At 42.4% G+C, this 23,624-nt stretch overlaps 1 protein-coding gene across 1 annotated transcript; it reads right to left on the bottom strand.

Annotated features, from left to right (window-relative positions):
* Nucleotides 1-263: 263 nt before the first annotated feature.
* Nucleotides 264-20,560, bottom strand: LOC148019905 (NADH-ubiquinone oxidoreductase). Its single transcript, XM_087700847.1, has 2 exons — nt 20,221-20,560; nt 264-591 (listed from the first exon to the last, which is right to left on the bottom strand). Exon 1 carries the CDS (start codon nt 20,482-20,484, stop codon nt 20,233-20,235), a length of 252 nt encoding a protein of 83 aa, XP_087556973.1. The 5' UTR covers nt 20,485-20,560; the 3' UTR covers nt 264-591; nt 20,221-20,232.
* Nucleotides 20,561-23,624: the final 3,064 nt, after the last annotated feature.

Below are 23,624 nucleotides of genomic sequence, written 5' to 3'. Positions count from 1 at the left end.
ATCACCTTTGCTAGGAAGTGGGTAAAGCGTGTTCACTCTTCTACTCTACTATGGGTGTTATTGTTATTACAATAGTTTTCTCAATCCTTCAGTGTGTGCAAACTATGGCTTCTCATTGGTTTGTTCAATAGACTAATGTTCCAACCTCTTAAATTAAATATTAGAGCTCATACTAGTACAAAGAGTTCCATCACATATCAAAAACCAACCTATCATTATTTAAAAATCACCTTATCATCAAACTGCACAAATCTCAACCCTGGTTCGAATCAACAGCAAGCTTCACCACTGAACCTTATAAATTCCCAAATAGGACAGTGATCCAAAAACATTGCGCATCAATGCAACCTTATAAGTTCCCAAATAGGACAGTGATCCAAAAACATTGCGCATCAATGCAACCATGCAATTACTATGCATGCAGAACCAAAAATGAACTAAACTGTAGCATGCACGACCATAAGTAAAACCTAAATCAATGTTCATTGAGGAGTGAACAAGTTTCACTCTAAAGCAAGTACACCACAAATCTCTTCCTTCCACATGGTTTGTCATTGCAATCATCATAGACAGGACACTTGAGATCTACACCTGCAGTGATAAGATCTGCTGTTATTACAAATTTTAGAATGTTCTATCATGTATCTATGTATGCATACTGATCAAGCTAGAGAAAAGTACAAAGTAGAATTGAGAACAGGCAGATGGTATGCATCCCCTTGAAAATATTTAATTAGCAGACTGCATGACACAACAGCAATGTCAATAACTGATGACACCATGATTTGCATGACAGGTGATTTTGTAGTTGCGCACAAAGACTTGCAATATACAAAAAAGGAAAGGGAAAACGCATGTCCCGAAATTTCACAGCAATGCCCGTAGAATATTTTCCAATAGGCTAACTTGTAAATCAGGCCAGGATTCTGACAGCTTTTCCTCAAACTCTTGTTTACACTTCCAAAGTTAGGGATGATGGCTCACTTCATCCAGGGCCTTCAATTACACCTATAGTAGAGGGCAAGAAATCAACCCAAAGAGAACGATCCACAATTACTTTTCCCTCACTAATCATCATGAGCACAGTGTCCCTTTTTTGAGGGTTCCTCAATTTGTTTTTTCAGCTCATCCAAGTCCTTGGGAGCCTCAGCAAGGGACCGAATCACCTCAATCATGTGGTGCCAAGTGGTTCATGATTATAAGTTTATGAATATGAGAGCATGGGTGCAACCAAGGGCTTGCTATTTCGAAGTCAATGCACATCACCTGCATAGGAAGGCAAGATTGGGCACTCTCGCTGCCCAAAAGAAGCCCATTGTTGATTATGGGTATATTCTCATTTCTAAGGCCCACACAGTAGAGGTGCAAGGAGAAGATAGAATCATACAAGGTTGCAACAATCAGCCCCAACACATAGCTCAAAGTGTCAAAGTGGGTGCCAAATGGAGGTAGGAGGACGAGACAAAAAGAGACAGAGGGCTGGCTGAACAAGAAGTGATTGACTGCAGGGGAGGCAAATAGCATATAAATAGGACAAGATCAACCAACTGGCTGACCTGCATTTAATGCAGTCGGACCATCAAAAAAGTGCCCAGAATGCATAATAAATACTCTGAAATACTGCCTGTGACTGAAAAATGGCTGCCCTTCTCAAGGCAATGGATACCTGCCTAGAACTAGGGAAAACAGGCTGCCTAGACTGAAATCCAGCTGTGGACCTCCAACTCGGATGTTTGGGACAAAGAAATGAGGGAAAAATATAAATATCAGAGCTCCAAATGTCATCGTCCAACTTAGACTCAAGCTCACAAGCAGGAATTGACCATGCATGACACATGACTACTAACACTTTTAATCCACCAGCACTTTTTACCTTCTAGTCGGAGAAGGGTTTTTTCCCTATGTGAACACCCACTTTGGGTGTGGTGTTGTAGTACCTTGGGGATTGTACTTTCATTCCATCATTCTCACAAAGGATGTAACCTTCCAGCAATCTTCCTCTCATCATTCACTATTCACTATGAGTGTTTGTGTGTGTGGATGTGCGACTGCAACTAAGCATTGACCCAACAATGGTATCAAAGCTTCCACTCAGCTCATAGCTGCTGCCTCCAATAACACTATTGAGCCTTGACCAAGATCAAAACATAGGACAACCCTGCAGATGTTCTCACTAAAAGTCTAAGCAAGGCTCAACATGAGCATTGCATACAACTAGTGGCGGTTGGTTAGAGATTCACTTCAAATCTCTGAGTGGGAGATTGTTGGGGTGTAAAGGCCCTTTTAATCACCTCTGTCATGTATTATTTAGTTGTACATGTGATGCACCCTTACGTGCCCTAAATATAGATACATTTTATTCTGTGTACAAACACATTGTTGGTACACCCAAAATCGTCTCGTACTCTCTCTCTCTCTCTCTCTCTCTCTTGGCTTGTATGCCCCCTGTTTCTTGCTGCTCTGTGAAGTATCTGATGTCCTAGAGATCTGCGGAGCATTTTTAGCTTGGCTGCCCTTGCCCTTCTACCTTGCCATAAAAGCTTGCTCAAAAGCTGTAACATCCACCCCACTATTCTTTCTGGTTTACTTTTCCTCTAAGAGCAAACTAATCAGCTGAAGGAAAGTAAGTGGCTATGGGAAAATCCTCATAGTGAGATTCAAGGCCGAAGGCCATGTGAAAGGCCAAATACGAGGGCGGCAATGAATTCAAAGTAGTGGAGATCAACTGCGCATCTGAGTAATACACATCAACATTCATAATCTACTTACACAAGTCCTGAATTTTATTTAGATGATCTTGCTTAGAATCACTCTCATCCATCTTCACAGTCTCAAGCTCTTTCTTCAAGAAAAAGATGCGTGACTCGTTTTTTTCAGCAAACATGTGCTCCATGGTCAGCCATGCTTCTCGTGAAGCTTCGGAGTGCATGTGGGGGACGATAGACCGTTGAACTACCAATGCAATCAGCAACAATGCTTAAGCGTCTAGTGTGTCCCATCTTTTTTGTGCTACTGATCTCTGGAGAAGTGGCTGAGCTGGAGGGGCTGAGTTGCCCTTTGTCCATATCCTCCTAGAGGAGGTTTAGTAAGAGCCACAACTCCAGGCGGGCTTTTCTCGGATTTGGGGACTTTAATGCAAAAGTGGACAATCTGACTCAGAAATTGCAAAATCTATGCACATTTGCCCGTGAAATTTTGGGACTTTTCACATTTCAGTGAAATTTGTGCACACCGGACCCGAGAAATTTGGAGCTTTTGCAGTATTTCATCAATTTGTGCAAGAATTGCTTGGTATATGCACTTGGGTATATGTGTTGATGCAATCTAAACGAATTATCCTCTCAAATTTTGGGGCTTTTGATCCACATTGTCAAATTTGTGCTCAGGAATGCCTTTGGAGCAGAAATTACAATGAAATTTTGGGGATTTCACATGTAACTGGTGGCTTGGTCTCTAAATGTGTCAAAAATTGCTTAAGGAGTGCAACAAACGACATCTTTTAATTCTGAAAATCTATTTGCAAATCTGAAATTTCTGCAATCTTGGGATTTTCATTGCTAGTTGGTACTCTTGTGTACTATAGTCACTTGTGTCACATTTGGGCTTGCCTTTGGTGACTGGTTAGTCAGTTTGGGATTGCAAATTATGGCTGGAAACAGTGACAGCAGTAATCTTTTGCACATTAAGAAACTTGAGGGTGCACATAATTTTGCAATTTGGCAAAAACAATCCTACAAAAACTTGGTGCAAACGAAACATGTAAAGCCCCTCAAAACAAAGGGAATCAAACCAGCAGACATGGAACAAGACGAGTGGGATGACTTGGACCAGCTTGCTCGCTCTACCTTTGAGCTCTCAGTGTTAGACAACTTGCTCTTTAACATTGAGAAGCTGAATTAAGCATATGCAATGTGGCAAAGACTTAAAGAATTGTATGCTCAGAAAAGTGCAGCCAACAAGGTTTATTAGCTGAAAAAACTGATGGACTTTCGCATGAAAGAGGGTACAGCCACGTTTGTACATTTGAATGAGTTTAACTCAATTTTCAGTCAGCCGATTGCTTTGGATTTCCATATTGATGAAGAGTTCAAAGCTACCTTCTTGCTATGCACTCTACCTAAAAGTTTGGATACTTTCAGGACAGCTTTGAGCAATTCGAACGCTCAGCTGTTATACTCTGATGAGGAGAGCCATGTCTGTACATTTGAATGAGTTTAACTCAATTTTCAGTCAGCCGATTGCTTTGGATTTCCATATTGATGAAGAGTTCAAAGCTACCTTCTTGCTATGCACTCTACCTAAAAGTTTGGATACTTTCAAGACAACTTTGAGTAATTCGAACGCTCAGCTGTTATACTCTGATGAGGAGAGTTCTTTGCTGATGGAAGAACTCCATAGGCAGAATAACTCAGCAAACAAATTTTCAAATGCATTACACACCAGAGGCAGATTTCAACATAAGAGCAGCTCTGAAAATAGAGCATGCAGCAAATCTCGTGGAAAAAATGTGAAGTGCCATCATTGTGGCAAAAAAGGGCACTACAAATGGGATTGCTTTCAACTGAAGAAAGAGAAGGGCAAAAACAAAAACAATGAAGCCAACAAGGCTGAAAATAAGGACAGCCAGTCTGCAAAAAAAGAGCAATGTGAAAATAGAAGAGGTTAATGTAGTCACTCATGATAATGACAGTGATGGTGATGTACTTCTTGCTTCTTCTTTGGATGCACATGCATTGATTGCAAATTCTGAGGATGATGTGCACATTTGGATACTTGATTTAGGTGCGTCCTTTCATGTCACACCACATCATGAGTGATTCTCTGACTACAATGGTGATGTACGTGGTGTTGTTCACTTGGGGGATAACTATTCATGTAAAATTGCAAGCATCGGTAGTGTGAAACTAGAATTTCAGTATGGCTCCGTGTTTATTTTGCATAATGTGAGACATGTACCTCAGCTCAAGAAGAGCTTGATAAGCACAAGGCAACTAGATGATGAAGGCTATCACACCACCTTTGGGGATAGCAAATGGAAAATCTATAGGGGCTCCCGCATTGTTGCCAAGGGGTCCAAAAGTGATACATTGTATCCTTTGCATGTATCTAGTGTGCATGACCAGGTTGTCACCAAAACTGAGCAGCCAAGTGTTTCTTTGGGCATAACCAGTTGGGACACAGGAGTCAATCTGGAATGAAAGTGCTCTCTCGTTTGGGTTATTTACCGTCTTTGAGGTATGCTGATTTTGAATAGTGTGATCATTGTATTTATGGTAAACATGCTCAAACGTCACACAAAAAATCTCTCTACAGTCTTCACCCTTAGAGTTAGTACATTCAAATGTATGTCAAATGCCAGGATTATCTTTAGGGGGGAAGAAGTATTTCATTAACTTTGATGATGCCACACGCAAAGTATGGGTTTATCCAATCCGTCGCAAAGACGAGGCCTTGGATAAATTTAAAAATTTTCTAGCACTTGCTGAAAATCAAACCAGCAAGACATTAAAATGCCTTCGCTCTGACAATGGTGGGAAATATGTCTCCAAAGCCTTTCAAGACTTTTGTGACAGCAAAAGGATTAAAAGGGAGCTTACTGTCCTTCATAATCCGCCCCAAAATGGTGTTGCAGAGCGTATGAATAGGACCATTCAAGACAAGGTCCGTACAATGCTGTCACAGTAGGTGAAGATGTCTTTCGAGGCCAAGACAGAGGTTCAAGTGATCATGGACCGGAAGGTGCCCATCCTACCATCTCTTCCTTCAGATCAAAAGCTCGATGGTGAGAACTATCGCATTTGGGGTTTTGATGCTTGCCATATTGGAGTTCTATGATTTGGCGGAGCTTGTTAAGGAGGCTATCAATCATCCTTCGCGAGATGAGTCCAGACTCTCTTTCAATGAGAAGGCGAAGTTGGCAAAGGCTCAAGCACATTGGGATTGATAAACTCAATGCAAGCATTCGCTCGTTTTTTTTTCTCTCATGTACTACAACTATTATCTCTCAGATAGAGCATTTGACAGTGGCTAGGAAGATATGGCTAGAGTTGGATCAGATGTATAATCGGATGACCATCATGAAGCGAGTTTCTTTGGAAGTGCAAATGAAGACTATGAGTGTCAACAAGTCATCATCCATACGGGAGCATATCAACAAGCTAAGTGCAAGTTCAAAACGCAAGGAAGGTGATCACTTCTGAAGACATGGCGATACCTTTTCTTTCACAGTTACCACCTCACTTCACTGGTTTTTATTCCGCCTTGATTGCTTCAGGGCAGTCTGAGACTCTTCAATGGGAAGAGTTGATTCCTATAGTCTTGGACCAAGAGGAGCAACTGAAAGGAACCAATGCTTCAAAATCTGAAGGTTTGGTTGGTCTATCCTCTCAGAAGAAGGGAAAAGGCCAAAAGAAGAAGAAGGATGACAAATCTAAGAAGGACAAAGACAAGGAGTCTACTTGTCACATTTGTGGCAAAACAGGTCACTAGAAGAAGGATCGCCCCAACAAGGAGAAGAAGGAGAAGGAGAAGAAAAAATCTTCAAAGGATTCCGGAGCAGTGGCTACTTCCTCATCAGCTACTTTCCTCCATTTGGAGGTGGTTGAGGATTCGACCCCGCCGGCTTCTAATGCTGCGTTGATAGCCCCATTTACTCGGGAGTGGATTGTTGACAGTGGTGCCTCGAGACACATAACTCCTTCTTTAGCAGGTGTTACTCATTTGCGGCCTTCTCACGGTTAGTTTCTTGTTGGAGATAGTTCGTCTATTCCTATTCAGGGACGGGGCAACATCCATCTTATTCCAGATGGGCGTGGTGGTGCCCATGCATTTGAGGTACCTTATATGTTGGCTTTGGGATATCATCTTCTCTCGGTGCACAAGATTTGTGCCCTCAGCCTCTTGGTCAAATTTGATGTGGATTCTTTTCGGATTCTTGATCAAGGATCGAGAGTGGTTCTTTCTTCAAGTTATGAGGAGAATGGAGTCTACAAGTTGAGGTCTTCTTCTGCCTTGACTTCTCTTCTTCTTACCTCTCAAACTCAGTCTGAGCTTTGGCATGCTCGGTCTGGTCACCTCAAGTATGAATACCTTTGCAAGGCGTCTAAGGACCAGTTTATTTGAGGTTTTCCAGATATTGTGGTGAGTCAACAGCCTTGTGTATCCTGCATCCGTGGGAAGACTCGTGATGTTGTTCCTAGCAAGGCTTCGAGGTGGTCTTCAGCACCCTTGGAGCTTGTTTCCACCGATCTTTGTGGACCGATGAGGACAAAATCCCTTCGAGGAAGTTTGTATTTCATGCTCATTGTAGATGATTACAACAGGATGACATGGGCTCATTTCTTGAGGCTAAAGTCGGAGGCTTTCTCCAACTTAAAGGATTGATTGCTCTTTGAGGAGAACTGATTAGGGCGGAAGCTGAAAACCTTACAATCGGATAAGGGTGGAGAATTTGTTTCTAATGAGTTTGCTCGATTTTGTGCAGATCGTGGCATACACCAAGAGTTTGCCAATACAAACACCCCTCAGGAAATGGCATTATGGAGCAAAAGAATCGCAATGTGATCGAGATGGCCCATACCATGATGGAGCATCGTCGGACACCTCAATGTCTATGGGTTGAGACTATGGCTACTTCAGTTCACATCCTTAATCATTCCCTTACTTCCGCTGTTGTTAGTATGACTCTTTTTGAGGCGTACTTTGGATCAAAGCCCAATGTTTCTTACTTTAGGGTTTTTGGGTGTGAGGCTTATGTTCACATCTTGAAGACACAGCATGAAAAATTTGAAGTGGCTTCCAGAAGACAGGTGTTTGTGGGCTATAGCTCGCAATCTCAAGGCTACCGATTGTATGATCTTATTAAGCAGGATGTTTACGTGAGCCGTGATATTCTATTTGTGGAGGTTCCAACCCTAGAGGGGGGTAAGGATCACCCTGTACTTGGAGATCTCGGTGATAGTTGGGCCCCATTGACTATTCCTCTCGAGCCTGTGACTCTTGAGGACTCTTGTTTGGATGAGGAGCCTACTTCCTAGCCACCGGATTCACCGATTGGTCCTCCATTGACGATGGACCTTCTAGAAACTTCAACACATAGAGAGCACCGAGGCGAGATTCGGCCTCCTCCTTGTTGCGTTCGTGACACGCTCCGAGATTCAGGGATCGAGGGGGTCCCTGACGAGTGGCAACCACAGGATGGACCGCGGAGATCACAGCGGCACCAGGCACATACTATGGAGCTTGTTTGCTCTAACTACTATTTTTGATGTCCCGTGTTATGCAGGATAGAGAGCCTACATCAGTGAAGGAGGCTTTATAATCTAATCATTGGCGAAACGCGACGGAAGCCAAGTTGGAGGCTATTGAGCGGAATGGCACTTGGTACCTTGTGCCTCGTCCCTCTCATAAGAAGGTGATTGGTGTCTAATGGGTTTTCAAGACCAAGTACCATAGTGGTGGCTCTTTGGACAAGCACAAGGCTCGCCTTGTTGCTAAAAGTTTTTGTTCGATGACGGAGACAGATTTCAAAATAATGGAAGCACGAGTGTGATTATCCTCCCAGCCACGCCTAGATAAGTGCTGGCCCTCTAGCCTGATCCCTTTGCCAGCCGTCAACTTCCTGGAGTCCTACTATTCCTAGACTCCCTTACTCTCTAGGCTCCCCTTAACCCCGTTCGGGCGCCCAAGAGCCCGGACGGTCATTCTCGTGCATGTTCCCCTAAATTTACCTTAATGTGACATTAAATATCCCTTTTAATGTCACATTCCACACTTATGACCTTAATGTGACATTAAATATCACTTTTAATGTCACATTAATGTCACATTTCCTTCCCCTTAAGAATTGGTTTCGTCCTCGAAAACGATATTTGGAAGGTCTAACTGTAAATCGGGAAACCTTTTCTTTAAAGTACTTATTCGCTCCCATGTTGAGCTTTCTTCTGAACAATCTTTCCACTTAACCAAACATTCTTGATAAATAGTATTCCTCGTTCGTCTATTACGAACATTTAATATTTTTTCTGGTTCATGTGGATTAGATTGGTCATAGAATAACTCCTCAATATCATCATTTAAGATTAGATTGTCCAAATCACCCAGCTTCTTCCTTAGTTTGCTTACATGAAAAACTGGATGTATTTTACTACCAATAGGTAGTTGGAGCTTGTAAGCCAATTCTCCCACCCTTTTAAGTATTATGAAAGGACCACAATACCTTGGTGAAAGCTTTGGACAATGTCCCTTTTTCATAGTTTTAGTTTGTTCAGGCACCTTAAGATAGACCAATTCTCCTTCTTCAAAGGAGATGTCTCTTCGGTGAGAATCTGCATATGCTCTAGCTCGATTTTGAGCTTTTTTAATATTTTCTTGAGCAAATTTTAACATACTATTCATATCCTCCAAAAAGTCTTTAGCTGCCTGAACCTTTTCCTTATGCAGTCCTACTGCAAAAGGAGCTCTGGGCTGAAACCCATACATCAACATAAATGGACTATATCCAGTGGAAGAGTGTTTGGCACTGTTATATGCAAACTCTGCTATCGGTAAATACTCTTCCCAATTAGTTTGCCTTTTACTTACATATGCCCTAAGCATATCTTCAAGAATTTGGTTAACCCTTTCAGTTTGCCCATCTGTTTGCGGGTGATCCGCCGTACTCATGCTAAGTTTAGTATCCAATTTCCTAAATACCGCACGCCAAAAATGGCTATCAAATTTTCTATCCCGATCAGAAACTATATTTGCCGGAAGGCCATACAATCGGTATATGTTCTCTACGAACAATCTAGCCAATTCTGGTGTTTTAACATCAGTTGAAGTTGGAATAAACCTAGCCATTTTGGTTAACCTATCCACAATCACCCACACAGAGTCGTGCCCCCTCGGTGTTCTAGGTAGAGCAACAATAAAGTCCATGGAGATGCTCTCCCATTTTCCCGAAGGAATTTCTAATGGATGGAGAAGTCCTCCCATTTTTAATTTTTCAGCTTTATTAACCTGGCATTTATTACATTTGACCACATAGTCAAGGACGTCCTTATTCATTCCAGGCCAATAGAACTGCCTTTTAATAAGACTATAAGTCTTATTAACTCCTGGATGTCCCGCACTAGGGGTATCATGACACTCAAAGAGTATCTGGCGCCTTATTTCTGTATCTTTCGGGACACATACCCTACCCTTGTAGAGTAAATAACCATTATCAATGGTAAAATTCTTCCACTTGAATCCAGTTTGAGCAACCCCTGATGCTCCATTTCCTTGTTGAACATCCTCAGATATTCCTTCCTCAGTAGAAGCACTTTCATTTGGATCCCCATTTTTTATTGCTTCCCATATGTTGGAATATGCCGGATCAACCTGGTATTTCCCTTTTAAAGATTCAAGCAAGTTGGAAGTGAACTGAGTAAAACTCAATTCATTAATGATGGGCATTCTGCTGAGTGCATCAGCTACTATATTATACTTTCCTTTTCTATATCTTATCTCATAGTCGAACTCTTGGAGGAGTTCGGCCCATCTGGCTTTACGCCCGTGTAAATCTGGTTGATCATTAAGCCACTTAATGCTTTCATGATCCGATAAAATCAAAAGTTTGGCACCATACAAATAGTGCCTCCATTTCTTCATTGCATGTACTATTGCATACAGCTCCCTCTCATAAACAGAATAATTCTGTTTTGCACGATCTAATTTCTTGCTTTCAAAAGCAACTGGTCGACCTTCTTGTAATAAGACCGCGCCTATTGCCTTATCACTGGCATCAGCTTCAACCACAAATGGTTTATTGGGATCCACTATTAATAATACTGGAGCTGTAGCAATAGCTACCTTAAGTTTTTGAAAACTTTCATTTTGGTCTGTTCCCCAATTAAAACTTTTCCCTTTCCCTTTAAGTTGGTCTGTCATTGGAACAGCTATTTTGGCATAATCTCGAATGAATCTACGATAAAATCCAGATAAACCTAGGAAGATCTGCAGCTCTTCCAGGTTCCTTGGAGGTGGCCATTCAATAATTGCCCTTACTTTTTCTGGATCCATGTTGATTCCCTCTTTCGAGATTATATGCCCTAGATATTTGACCTCTTGTGCAAAGAATTCACATTTAGTTTTCTTCGCATAAAGGGAATGTGTTCTTAACAGTTGGAATACTAATTGTAAGTGTTCCAAATGTTCTTCTCTTGATTTACTAAAGATCAAGATATCATCCAAGAAGACTACTACAAAATGTCCTAGATAGGGCCGTAAAACACTATTCATCAGCTTCATAAAGGTAGCTGGTGCATTAGTGAGGCCAAAAGGCATCACCAAAAAATCATAATGCCCGTATCTAGTACGAAATGCCGTCTTGGAAACATCTTGTGCCTTAATTCTTATTTGGTGATAACCTGATCTTAAGTCTATCTTTGTGAAGAATTTTGCCCCTTGCAATTGATCAAAAAGATCTTCCATTCTGGGCATAGGAAATTTATTCTTCACCGTTATTTTATTAAGTGCTCTATAGTCAACACAAAGTCGCATAGAACCATCTTTTTTCTTTACCAATAAAATTGGTGAAGCCCAAGGTGAATTACTGGGTTGAATAAACCCTTTATCCAGGTAATCCTTAATTTGTCTCTCAACTTCTTGATGCTGTGTTTCGCTTAACCTATACGGTGGTTTTGAAATTGGGTGTGTATCCTTATTTATATCAATTGGGTGATTTATTTCACCCCTATCTGGTGGAAGGCCACTTGGTAAATCAGAAGGAAACACATCTTTAAAATCATCTAACAAACTGTTCAATTCATTATTAACATTCAATTCGCAAACATAAGAAAATTGTTGCTTTATATTACAGAAAGTAAAAGTATTCTGTACAGGAAGAGACCATAGCATATATACCTCACAAACTTCCTTCTTTATCAGCTTCTGAACTTCAGTAGAGCACAGCAAAGGATTATCAGATACTTCATGTTCACCTTGAATGACAAAAGTCTTACCATCCCTTTCAAATTCCAGTGTATTATGGTGATAGCTACGTTTTAAGGATGGTTCCAATCCCCATAGCCACTCCCTCCCTAGAGCAATATCAGCTCTTTCCATGTTCATTATTTGGAAATCAAGCTTATCTTTATATCCTTGAATCTCGATTTCCAAATTGGATACCATTGTATCCCATATTTTATTGTCTTGGCCTTGCATCATACGAACAACATATTGATGCTCACTGTTTTGTTGGGGAAGTTTCAATTTTTTGACAAGTGCATAATTTATAAAATTATGTGTGGCAGAGTCATCAATCATGACTCTAACCCGTTTTCCAGCTATCAATCCATGTACTCTAAGTAAATCATGTGGCCCAAAAGTAGGCTGCCACAAAGAAGTTGACATACAACACTTATGTTGTATATCCATGTGCAAGACCTCTAAAGATTTATACTTTTCATGGCCCTTTAATTCTAAGGTCTGCACTACATGGATTTGTTTTTCTTTTCCCTTGCCCTTGTCCTTTCCTTTGTCTTCCCCCTTTTTCTTTTGAGGGCAATTCCAAGCAGCATGGTTAGGGGATAGACAATTAAAACACAATTTTTCTTTTTTGGCCTTATCAAAGTCATCAGGACTTAACTTTGGCCTCATATATGGTTTCTTTTCAAAAGGTTGTTTTTTACCCTTGAAAAATGGCATTTTTCTTTTAAATTTGCCCACAAATTTTGAGGTTTCTAATTCCTTAGACTTGGGCTCCATATCAGTAAGACTGGTGAGTGTACCTGGACGCGTACTATCTTCATAAATTAATGCAAATTTAATTGCCTCTTCAAGCGTCTTAGGTAAACTCCGTTTTACTTCCTTTTTACAGGCTTTATCCAGTCCCCTAATGAATCCTCTTGTTTTTTGGAATTCATCAATTCCTTCCAGTTTGAGGATTATCTCACGATATTCCTCCAGATATGTCAGTAGGGGCCGTCCCTTTTGTCTGACATAATCCCAATCTTCCCAATTTCTTTCCATTTCATTTTCAGGAAGAAATTCTTTTAAAAAGACGGATTCAAATTGAGCCCAAGTTTCAGGTATTTTATTCGCCTCCTTTAAAGTTTGCCACCACTTATATGCTTTGGGCCCCAAAGTTAAACTGGCCTCCAGTGCTTGGAGATGTGGTGGGGTATTTTTCAATTTATGTAAATCTTCCCATTTTTGGAGGAAATTAAAGATTGTATCTTTATTCCTATCTTTTTCCTCCCCGTAAAATTGAGGTGGTTTCATATCCTTTAAAACCGGATTATCCCTCAATTTATGATAAGTTTGGGGTTCTTTAGGATCTCGCATAGTCACATCTAAATCTTTCGATGAAGATGGGACATCTGAGATTTCTATCTTATTTTTATCTTTTTCCAACAATAAAGTTAACTGAGATTTTATTTCAGTAAGTGTTTGAGTTAAAAATTCCATTTGAACACCCTGAGTTTGCACACGAGCAGAAAGATCATCGAATTGCTCTCGCGTGGCAAAAAATTCTTCCCATTGTTCTTCTTGTATGTCTGGTTCATGGGGATCTACCATAGGTTGATCCCCGGAACTAGAACTTTCCATTACCCTTTCTTTCCCTTTTTCTGCCATTAATACACTGGAATTGGAAAGCAAAAATAAGAAATTTGCATACAAGTAAAGTACTTCCCTGATTTTTAATGGCAGGCTGTGGCTTCAGTTGTGTATGATATTTTTCTGCCTGTCTCACAGCAGTCGCAGTCCTATCCGTCTCAGGAGCAGTCGGATTTACCCGTCAGCAGTAATCATGACAGAATCACGTTTTTTTATGACCTATGTCTGATGCTGGCGGCTTCACGCCTGATCTGGTCCTCGCGGATGCTGGCGGCTCCACGCCTAAGCTGGTCCTCGCGACCCACGTTTTTTTTTTTCTTTTTCCCTGCCCGTAACGAAACGGGTCACATTAATGTGACGTAACCTTCCCTGCTCGTAACGAGACGGGTCACATTAATGTGACGTGACGTGGCGCTGCGCTTCTCTTCTCCCTTTTTCTTTTCCTTCACGGCCCGTCGATTCTCACGCGACGGGACGGGGCGCTTCTGGCTTCCGTTCTTCTTCACGACCTGTTTTCTCACGCGATTCGTCACTGCTCTTCTGTTGAAGACCTTCAGGAATCCTCACGGCTATGATACCAATGTTCGATGACGGAGACAGATTTCAAAATAATGGAAGCACGAGTGTGATTATCCTCCCAACCATGCCTAGATAAGTGCTGGCCCTCTAGCCTGATCCCTTTGCCAGCCGTCAACTTCCTGGAGTCCTACTATTCCTGGACTCCCTTACTCTCTAGGCTCCCCTTAACCCCGTTCGGGCGCCCAAGAGCCCGAACGGTCATTCTCGTGCATGTTCCCCTAAATTTACCTTAATGTGACATTAAATATCCATTTTAATGTCACATTCCACACTTATGACCTTAATGTGACATTAAATATCACTTTTAATGTCACATTAATGTCACAGTTTTGCACAACGCCTAGGTGTTGATTTCCATGATACTTTTGCCCTTGCTACTCGCATGGCGACTATTCGTGTTGTTCTTGCCTTGGCTGGTCATAGGAGATGGCTTCGATTTAGGGCTTTTCGGTTACGTTGCCTTGCCCGTTTTTGGGTCCAATCAGGGTTTTATGGCTCAGTGAGTTGCCATTAGGTCTCTAGGTTTCTAGGTCTCGGGACAGCCCACTCAAACTGCCAAGCGGCTGCACCTTACGATTTTGTCTATTCCGCGTACCAAAATCAAGTTCTGAGCATCAGGAGGGCTTGCGACAGTTTGCGCTGCTGAGCTCCAACTGGGTTAGGTCAAATTTCTGAAAAGTTGAGGCAAATACACACTCGGCCCAACTGGTCCGAATTGCAGGGGCCGAGTGGGTGACTCGAACGGGCCAAATCACACTGGTCGAGGACAAAAACTTTTCCCGGGTCGAGGTCTGAGTGCCGTCACTCGGATGGGCCGAGTCAGGTGTTCAACTGGATGTGAAGTCGGCCTTCTTGAATGGTGATTTGAAGGAGGAGATCTATGTTGAGTAGCCTCTTGGCTTTGGTTCCTCGAATGGGAAGGTTTACAAGTTGAAGAAGGCCTTGTATGGCCTAAAGCAAGCTCCGTGTGCTTGGAACAAGAAGATTGATTTGTTTCTCCAAGCCAAGTTGGGATATCGGCGCTCTAGGGCCGATCCGCAGCTTTATGTGCACACTTCCAAGGGTGGTCGTGTGTTGTTTGTTTTGTATGTTGATGACTTGATTGTTACAGGTGATCATACCCAGTAGATCGTTGAGATGAAGGCAACCCTACATTAGAAGTTCAAGATGATGGATTTAGGACTTCTCCATTTCTTTTTGGGCCACAAGATATATCAGTCTTAGAGGGGGATTTTCATCTCTCAGCAGAGATATGTGCAGAAGCTCTTGGTGACTTTTGAGATGGAGGATTATCGGTCCATTTCTACTCCTATGGATCAAAACTGGAAGGCCACTTCACACGCAGATTCTCCTTTGGCGGATGCTACCCGCTACCGTCAATTGATTGGATCATTAATTTGGCTCCTCAATACATGGGTTGATCTATGTTTTGCTATAGGTCTCTTGGCTAGGTTCATGAGTGCACTTCAGCAAGTGCATTGGCAAGCTGCTCAGAGGATACTTCGGTCTCTGAGGGGGACCTTCGACCTCGGGATTTCCTATCCAATACGTACATATGCTTCTGATCTTGTTCTTGCAGGTTGGAGTGATTCGGATTGGGCTGGTGATGTGGACCAACGGCCGTCTACTACAAGTTACTTTTTTATCTTGGGTGTTGGTGCTATCTCTTGGAGTAGCAAGAAGCAGCTCACAGTAGCCCTATCTTCAACTGAGGTAGAGTATCGGGCTGCATCTTCTACCACATGTGAGACTGTGTGGCTTCGGCAGTTGTTGAAGAAGCTTGGCTACCCCTAGACTCATCCTACTATTTTGCGATGCGACAATGAGAGTTGCATTGCCTTGGCACGGAATCCCGTCTTCCATGCCCGGACCAAGCACATAGAGATCCAGTATCACTTCATCAAGGAGAACCTTCTGGATGAGACCATCGATGTGGAATATTGTAAGATCGAAGACAATCTTGCAGATTTGTTTACGAAGGCACTTCCCCATGCCTTACTTCATCAACATTCCAAATCCCTCCGTCTGTTGCCTTGTCTAAGATTGTAAAGAGTCATTCCCTAGATGTGGCCACATCAACAGTGCCATGTGGCAGCAGTCGGACTGTCCGACTGCATCAGTCGGCTGCATTTAACGCACCCAACCTAATCATTTACGGGCATTATTTTCAGCCTATAAATAGGCTGAGTTTTCAATAGTCTATGTACATTGTCTCTAATAGATTTCAGCCTGCTGACTACAGAGAATGCTCTCGAGGCTGATGGAGATCGAGATCCTTGAGGTGGAGGCATACGCAGATATTTTCTCTGCATCCGTGTATAATTTTGCATCCTTATACAGCATTCTTCACTACAGATTTTTTGTGTTTCACTATATCAGTCGGCTGCATTTAACGCACCCAACCTGATCATTTACGGGCATTATTTTCAGCCTATAAATAGGCTGAGTTTTCAACAGTCTCTGTACATTGTTTCTGACAGATTTCAGCCTGTTGACTATGGAGATTGCTCTCGAGGCTGACGGAGATCAAGATCCTCGAGATGGAGACATACACAAATATTTTCTCTGCATCCGTGTATAATTTTGTATCCTTATACAGCATTCTTCACTACAAATTTATTTTGTTTCACTATCTCTTTCTCTCTCTCCTCTCTCTCTTCACTCTTTGTCACGATCATTCGCTTCCACATTGCTTCTCTGACAAGTACAAGTACTATGGACTTGGTACTTATAGAATTAAGTAATTCAAATCGGGTTGGTGATATGGATCATCAGCTGTCCACGACAGGTTATTGTTTTACCTTGGATGCTAGTACTGTTTCCTAGAGCAGCAAGAAGTAACCCACGGTTGCCCTCTCTTTGACTAAAGAGTATCGAGTGGCGTCTTCTACTACATGTGAGACAATGTGGCTTCGCAAGCTCCTGGAGCTTGGCTGCCCGCAGACAAGTCCTACTATTCTACAATGCGACAATGAGAGTTGCATTGCCTTAGCCAGGAATCCTGTGTTTCATGCTCAAACGAAGCCTATTGAGATCCAGTACCATTTCATTCAAGAGAAGATCCTAGATGAGACCATTTCCCTAGTCTATTGCAAGACAAAGGACAATCTTGCAAATTTGTTTACCAAGGCGCTTCCCCAAGCTTTCCTTCGATAGCACTCTAGATCCCTTAGCCTTCTATCGTGTCCAGGATCTGAGAGGGGGTGTTAGAGATTGGCATTCCCTAGAACACAAATATAGATCTAAGCAATTTCGGAGTAGTTTCTCCAAGCAGACCATGTGGCAGTCAATCCATACAACAAGTGACAAGGAGCGCAGGTGCCAAGTGGCACAATCACTTAGATTTGCTACAATCCAACAATGCAGGTCAAACAACTGTTGTCCAGTCGACTACATTAAATGCAACCAACCTACATTATTTTGGCATTTTCCCTGGCCTATTTATTGGCCCTTATTTATTGGCCCTGATTTCAACAGTCTAAAATAGTTGTTTTCACAAATTTCAGGCTGCAAACCATGGAGACTACCCTTGGGGCTGACAGAGACTAAGATCTTCGAGGTAAAGACATACGTAGATATTCTCTCTGCACCCATATATATTTCTACATCCTTATACAGCATTCTTCACTACATATTCTCTCTCTCTCTCTCTCTCTCTCTCTCTCTCTCTCTCTCTCTCTCACTCTCTCTCTCTCTCTCTCTCTCTCTCTCTCTCTCATTCACTTATGCATTGCTTCACTCTCACATTTAGTGTTTTGCCATTGCAATCTTCAACTTCTTAAGAGGACCGCTCTGTCCCTTGAGCCTTCACATGTAAATTGGTAATTAAGAAGGGTAAGTTAATGGTTGCAAGGATATATATATATATCCAATCTCACTTATCATTTGGGCAGTATTATGTATAATTAACTTTTTAACATTGACACTTGTCACTGCTTAAAAGTTGAATTGCAAATTGTAATGTATAAGAATATTGAACATGTTGAATCTTCTCTCATTTCTTTTTCTCATTCACCTTTACATATAAATGTCGACAAGATTGATATAGAGAAGGTGCATGACATTCCGAAGATACCACAGGAGCAGAATATCTACTCGATGCTCTATGAGGAGCTATCGGCATCAATGCATGAGATTCATGCACAAAGGAGGGCTAGAGCCACTAGAGCAAGGGCCACACGTGGTCCTGCATCACAGGTAGAGTCAGAGCTAGAATCTAACGCCGAGGCAACTTTATCATCTTCTCAATCAAAGTCCTCAAAATCGAACAAGATGACGGTGCACAGATCCTTGGAGTTCGGGTGAGTCGTGACTCGTGATACTCAGGAGTCAATTTAACATTGCAAACTGCAGTTACCAAATGTTCATTGATATTGATACTTATTACTCAATAGTTACTAGTACCCAGTACTCGGTGCTCACTCGACTTTGGAGTTTGAACAGATTATTAATATGACATAGTTACATGTATCATTGTATATTGATTTTACTTATTATGTATCTTGGTTCCACTAGTTTTTATGTCAATCTTCAAATAATTCATGAGTCATAAATTATAAATCATTTTGTTGTTTTATATATATAATCAATCATGATTTCAATCATACGACACAAAGACTCAAAGTTTTGTATGAAATTTGGGTACATGTTGTTGTAAGCATTGATATATTTACATACCCACGTAATACCATATTTATTTTAGTGTACAATCTGAAACGTTGTTTCCCCGTTTCCAAAATTTGGCCAAAACTCTGAAATACCACTTTTTCTCGTTTCCATTTTTCCTATTTTCGAAACTCCCCCATACTATGATAGACTTATCTTAGAGTTTTCCCTTATTATTATTTTCTTTTAGTTTATGCCTTTGGCACCCAAAGTGGAATATACAAACAATGATTGATCTACCTGATTTTGTCCTTTAGGCCACTTCTGGCCTCCACAAGACATTAATCTCTCTCTCTCTCTCTCTCTCTCTCTCTCTCTCTCTCTCTCTCTCTCAAACCTATATTCATTTTTTGATCAGCCCATGCATCCACTTCCGCATCGTAGCACTCACGTACTTGATTGTCCGATACCATGTAAAAAAGAGATGGGCAATGGGCAAAAGAAAGAGACTACAAAATTCACAAAGAACTAAATAAGAAAACAAGAACAAATGCACTTAGAGAATGAGATATTGGGCCCTAGAATCCATATATCAAATCATGAAATTGAATACAAACTACATGGACATTGACAACCACCACAATTATCCTAGTCTCCCTCTCTAGCAAAATGTAGGCATGCCATGTGTGCAATAGAAGGAGGAGAATGAAGCACACCATATAGACCATGAATGAACCAAAAGAAGTGGTAGATCGGCAAGCTGAATGAGACCCCAAAATGCAGGTCAGCAAGGCTAAATCAGTCCACCCAATGAGGAGTGATGCGCCACCCAAGTTGACCTAAGTGGCCACCTAACTGCCCACAAATACAATGCACAAACCCATGGTATGTAAACTGCTAACAAATTCTACTAGGATCTTATGGACCTCTCTAGTGATACCAATATCTCGTCAGTGATATTGTCAATCAACAATAGATGATGATAAAATTCACCCTATATTACTTATCATTCCATAGCCATTCATCCTCATATCCTTTTCCTTTATCTCCACATACTATCCTCCTCACTACTAGTCTCTCTTGTCTCCTCCTCTACCTGTTATCTCTTTGTCCTCCATCCCCTCCTTGCTTCCTAGCCATCTCTGGCTTGCCACATGGCAATGTTTCCACCTTCCTGACCCTTTTCTCATTATATTCCACACCATGTTGAGAATACCAAAACTAGTAATAAGCATACATACGCATGCAACCCTAGAGGTTAGTCTTACAAGCTTTATGACGATGTTGCTTGCACTTTGCAGATATGCATGCTCTAATGAACGATACTATTTGCAATTTGACAAAGATAGGTCATGCAGAAGACGTTTCTAATTTCGACAATAGGTCATGAAGAAAGACGTGCCTCAGATACTCACTCAATCACACACAAAGAAGAATAGGTTTCGTATTGCTAACCTTGTAATTTGGCTAGGGCAACTGGTCGTACGGGTCGTTGCGGCCTTGCTCACGGCTCTGTTCAAGATTAAAGAAATACTTGTGGGTGTATCTGTCAGACGTCCAGAATCCGTACGGCTTGACCGGATTGGCCCAATACTCCTTCAGCCTATCGGCCTTGGCCTTCGCCTGCTGTATGTGCTCCCTGATCTTGCGATCTCTCTCGTCCGGATCTTCCATGCTCTCGCGAATCATGCGCCCAAAGAATTCCATGATGAACCCCATCTTCTTCCTGTGGCCTCTCCTCTCTCCGCGTGCGTGCTTGCGTTTCCCTCCGCGAGAGCTTCTGGAAAGAATAAATCGACGTCAACCTTAATGCAGTAACATACATTGGGGCAAAGGGACCAATTAGATAATTTTAATTTTTAAACACAATAGTTATTCGTTTTTGCCAACGAGGTCCACTAATCGCGCTTTGGTTAGTGCCGTTGTAGTGTAGAACTCACAAGGCTTCATATTGGCACAAATACTCAACGATGGGATGGATATTAGACAAACTTTTATTCTTTCAAACATTCGAACACACATCCCACAGTCAACTCAGATTCAAAGCTCCATACCATTTTGTCTCTCCTCACAATCCCAATGCAAGCAAGAAAATCAACCACCAAAGACGTTATGGTAGGCTTACTGTGAGGGATGTGAGTCGCTCAAGCCCTTTCCTCATCCACAGTGTCAAGTCGTGTTGGAATGCATGCTGATAGCACCAACCCTTGCCCGCGAAACTTGTCCCTCATGCCTTTGGCGCCTTGTAAAAAGCTTACGTGCCTTCGTGCACTCATGCAATTACTGTGAGGGATGTGAGTCGCTCAAGCCCTTTCCTCATCCACTGTGTCAAGTCGTGTTGGAATGCATGTTAATAGCACCAACCCTTGCCCGTGAAACCTGTCCCTCATGCCTTTGGCGCCTTGTAAAAAGCTTACGTGCCTTCGTGCAGTCATGCAATACAACTTCAGGCCCGCAAGAGGGGCCCTCGTTTTTTAAGCCCCTTTCACTTGTTGTTTCCTCGTGCAGTGTCATGATACGCTTCTGCATGCTTGTGGGCACGCCGAGTGGTGGGTAATACCCCATGAGACGGGTTCCACAAGGTGGGTCTCCCCTACCCCCAGACGGATCCATGGCAAGTTCGTCACACTTGGTATCAGAGCAAACTTCGTCGTGGGTGCGAGCTAGCCCCCAGGAGGTCGAGCTTGGTCTAAGAAAAACAGCCCCTATGAGAAAGTCGAAAGATGTGCTAAAAGGCGAGATCGAATGGATGTATGTCGACAAGAGGCAGCTCCTAGTAGATCACATGACATTGGAATCTTAAAGAAGGGAGATATGGCAAACCAAGGTGGATCTACTCAAAGGTAGTGAAAAGCCCCTTGGGACGATGTTGTCGGCACATCAATGAGGTTACTAGCAACCTCGCATGGAACCGTGCTGACTTGAAAAATGTGAATGCTAGTATTGAGGAATGGTGCACAACCGCCTCATCGAAGTGGGAGACTGGGATACCCTGGACTATGAGAGCACCCTCAAGAGAGGGATTGTAAGGGATTACAATGCAGAGATCACGGCCAATTTAGCGTCCCAAAATGTGAATATGCCCCCTCCAACTTAGAAATAGGTGACCACGTCGACCTTGACTTCCCCCCATCTCACTTAGCCGAATTTGAGCTCGAGTGACAATTTATTCAATGACTACACAGGAGACTCTACGGAGTCAAGTGGAGATGAAGACATGCCTAGTGCCCCTACTTTTTCCAAGAAGGCCACAAGGGTCGTGATCATGCTGAGATGGGCTGAGGCCCAAAGAGAATTGAAGGCACAAGTCTGGAGCCGAGTTTGAGCTCGTGTGGAGGTGACCCCCAACATGGCATAGAGGCGGGTTCGAGCTCTCATGACCACTTCGCAGGCAATGCCACCCTCCGCCCTAACCTTCTCGACAAGGCTGGGCATGTGGTTATGAGGTCCAAAATTAAATTAACTCTTCCTCATGACATGGAAGGGGAACGAGTCTCCTTGAGCCAAGAGGGTAAAGCAATGGCCGATCCCGAAGTGATCACCCGAGAAGACTCCTTAATCTGAGAGGATAAACGAAACGAATGGCCAACTACTATGCCAAGACTCGAGAAGACTCCTTGAGCCGGGAGAATAAATAACGGCCACATTCGATTTGTCTTAGTCGAGTTACCCTCCACTCTGTGCTAGTAAATATGGTCAGCAAGTGGATGGATTGAAGTGCACAATAAAATTTTATCTTCCTAGTCAATGTCCTTGGGCCACTCCACACTTGTAATTGAGTTAGTGGGTGGTTCCTTACATGTAGTCTACAAAGACCATGTTCCACACTTGTAATTGAGTTAGTGGGCTGGCACCTAGCGGGTAGACGCTAGCTCACTTGATAATGAGTCGGTAAAGACCCACAAAATTTTGAAGTCAAAGAGTTTAGCAGGACGTTGAGTTCTTCAAGGGCCGCCGGGGGGGGGGGGGGGGGGGTGGTTGGTTATATGAGGGATGCGAGCTACTCAAGCCCTTCTTTCACCCATGGTGTCAAGCCGTATTGGAATGCATGTTGACAGCACCAACCCTTGCTCGTGAAACCTGTCCCTCGTGCCGTTGGCGCCTTGTAAAAAGCTTATGTGCCTTTGTGCAGTCGTGCAATATAACTTTGGGTCCTCAAGAGGGGCCCTTGTTTTTTAAGCCCCTTTCACTTCTTGTTTCCTCATGCCATGTCATGATATGCTTCCTCATGCTTGTAGGCACACCAAGTGGTGGGTAATACCCCATGAGGCATATTCTATGGGGTGGGTCTACCCTATCCCCAAACGAATCCATGGCGAGTTCATCACACTTACCTTCTCACCTTCATGAAATGTAATCCAAATACCTTTGAAGGTTTGTTGGCATCCTCATGATTCAGCATCACCCTTTGAACTACTCCCACTATATCACATCTGATCCGATCCATGTGCACTCCATTGGATAAAAGGAAAGTAGAGAAGAAGGAAAATTGCAATCTCAATGTCACACTCTACTTCTCACCCTCCAACATATGGAAGAAGAAGGGAAAGAAGAGAAGAAAGGAAAAAGAGAGAAGAGCTTCACTCTTTGAGTCCACTTGCACTCCTACTCTCACTCTCTTTCACTCAATCACTCTCAACAAGGTGCACAAGAAGATGAGATAAAAACAAGGGAATGGGTTGTTCTCAAAGTTGTACTTTCCATTCACTTTTTGGTTTTTATGCTTTAAGATTAGGCTTAGGATTTCCTCCAATAAGGTGAGCACTCCACCTACTTTTTAGGCTCTTGATGGATCCTCTTTAATTTGTATATGCCCCTTAAGTTTATTGAGCCTTTTCTTAACTAACTCTAGGATATGC

Source organism: Lygodium microphyllum, chromosome 19 (assembly GCF_053477565.2).
Source record: "Lygodium microphyllum isolate KBCC chromosome 19, Lygodium_microphyllum_v1.1.10, whole genome shotgun sequence".
Taxonomy (NCBI): Eukaryota; Viridiplantae; Streptophyta; class Polypodiopsida; order Schizaeales; family Lygodiaceae; genus Lygodium; species Lygodium microphyllum.
Note: the sequence above shows the minus strand (reverse complement) of the source record. Positions and strands in the feature narration are given on the sequence as shown.

Coding starts and splice junctions, on each gene's coding strand:
- LOC148019905 (XM_087700847.1), bottom strand. CDS start 20,484: ATGGGGTTCATCATGGAATTCTTTGGGCGCATGATTCGCGAGAGCATG.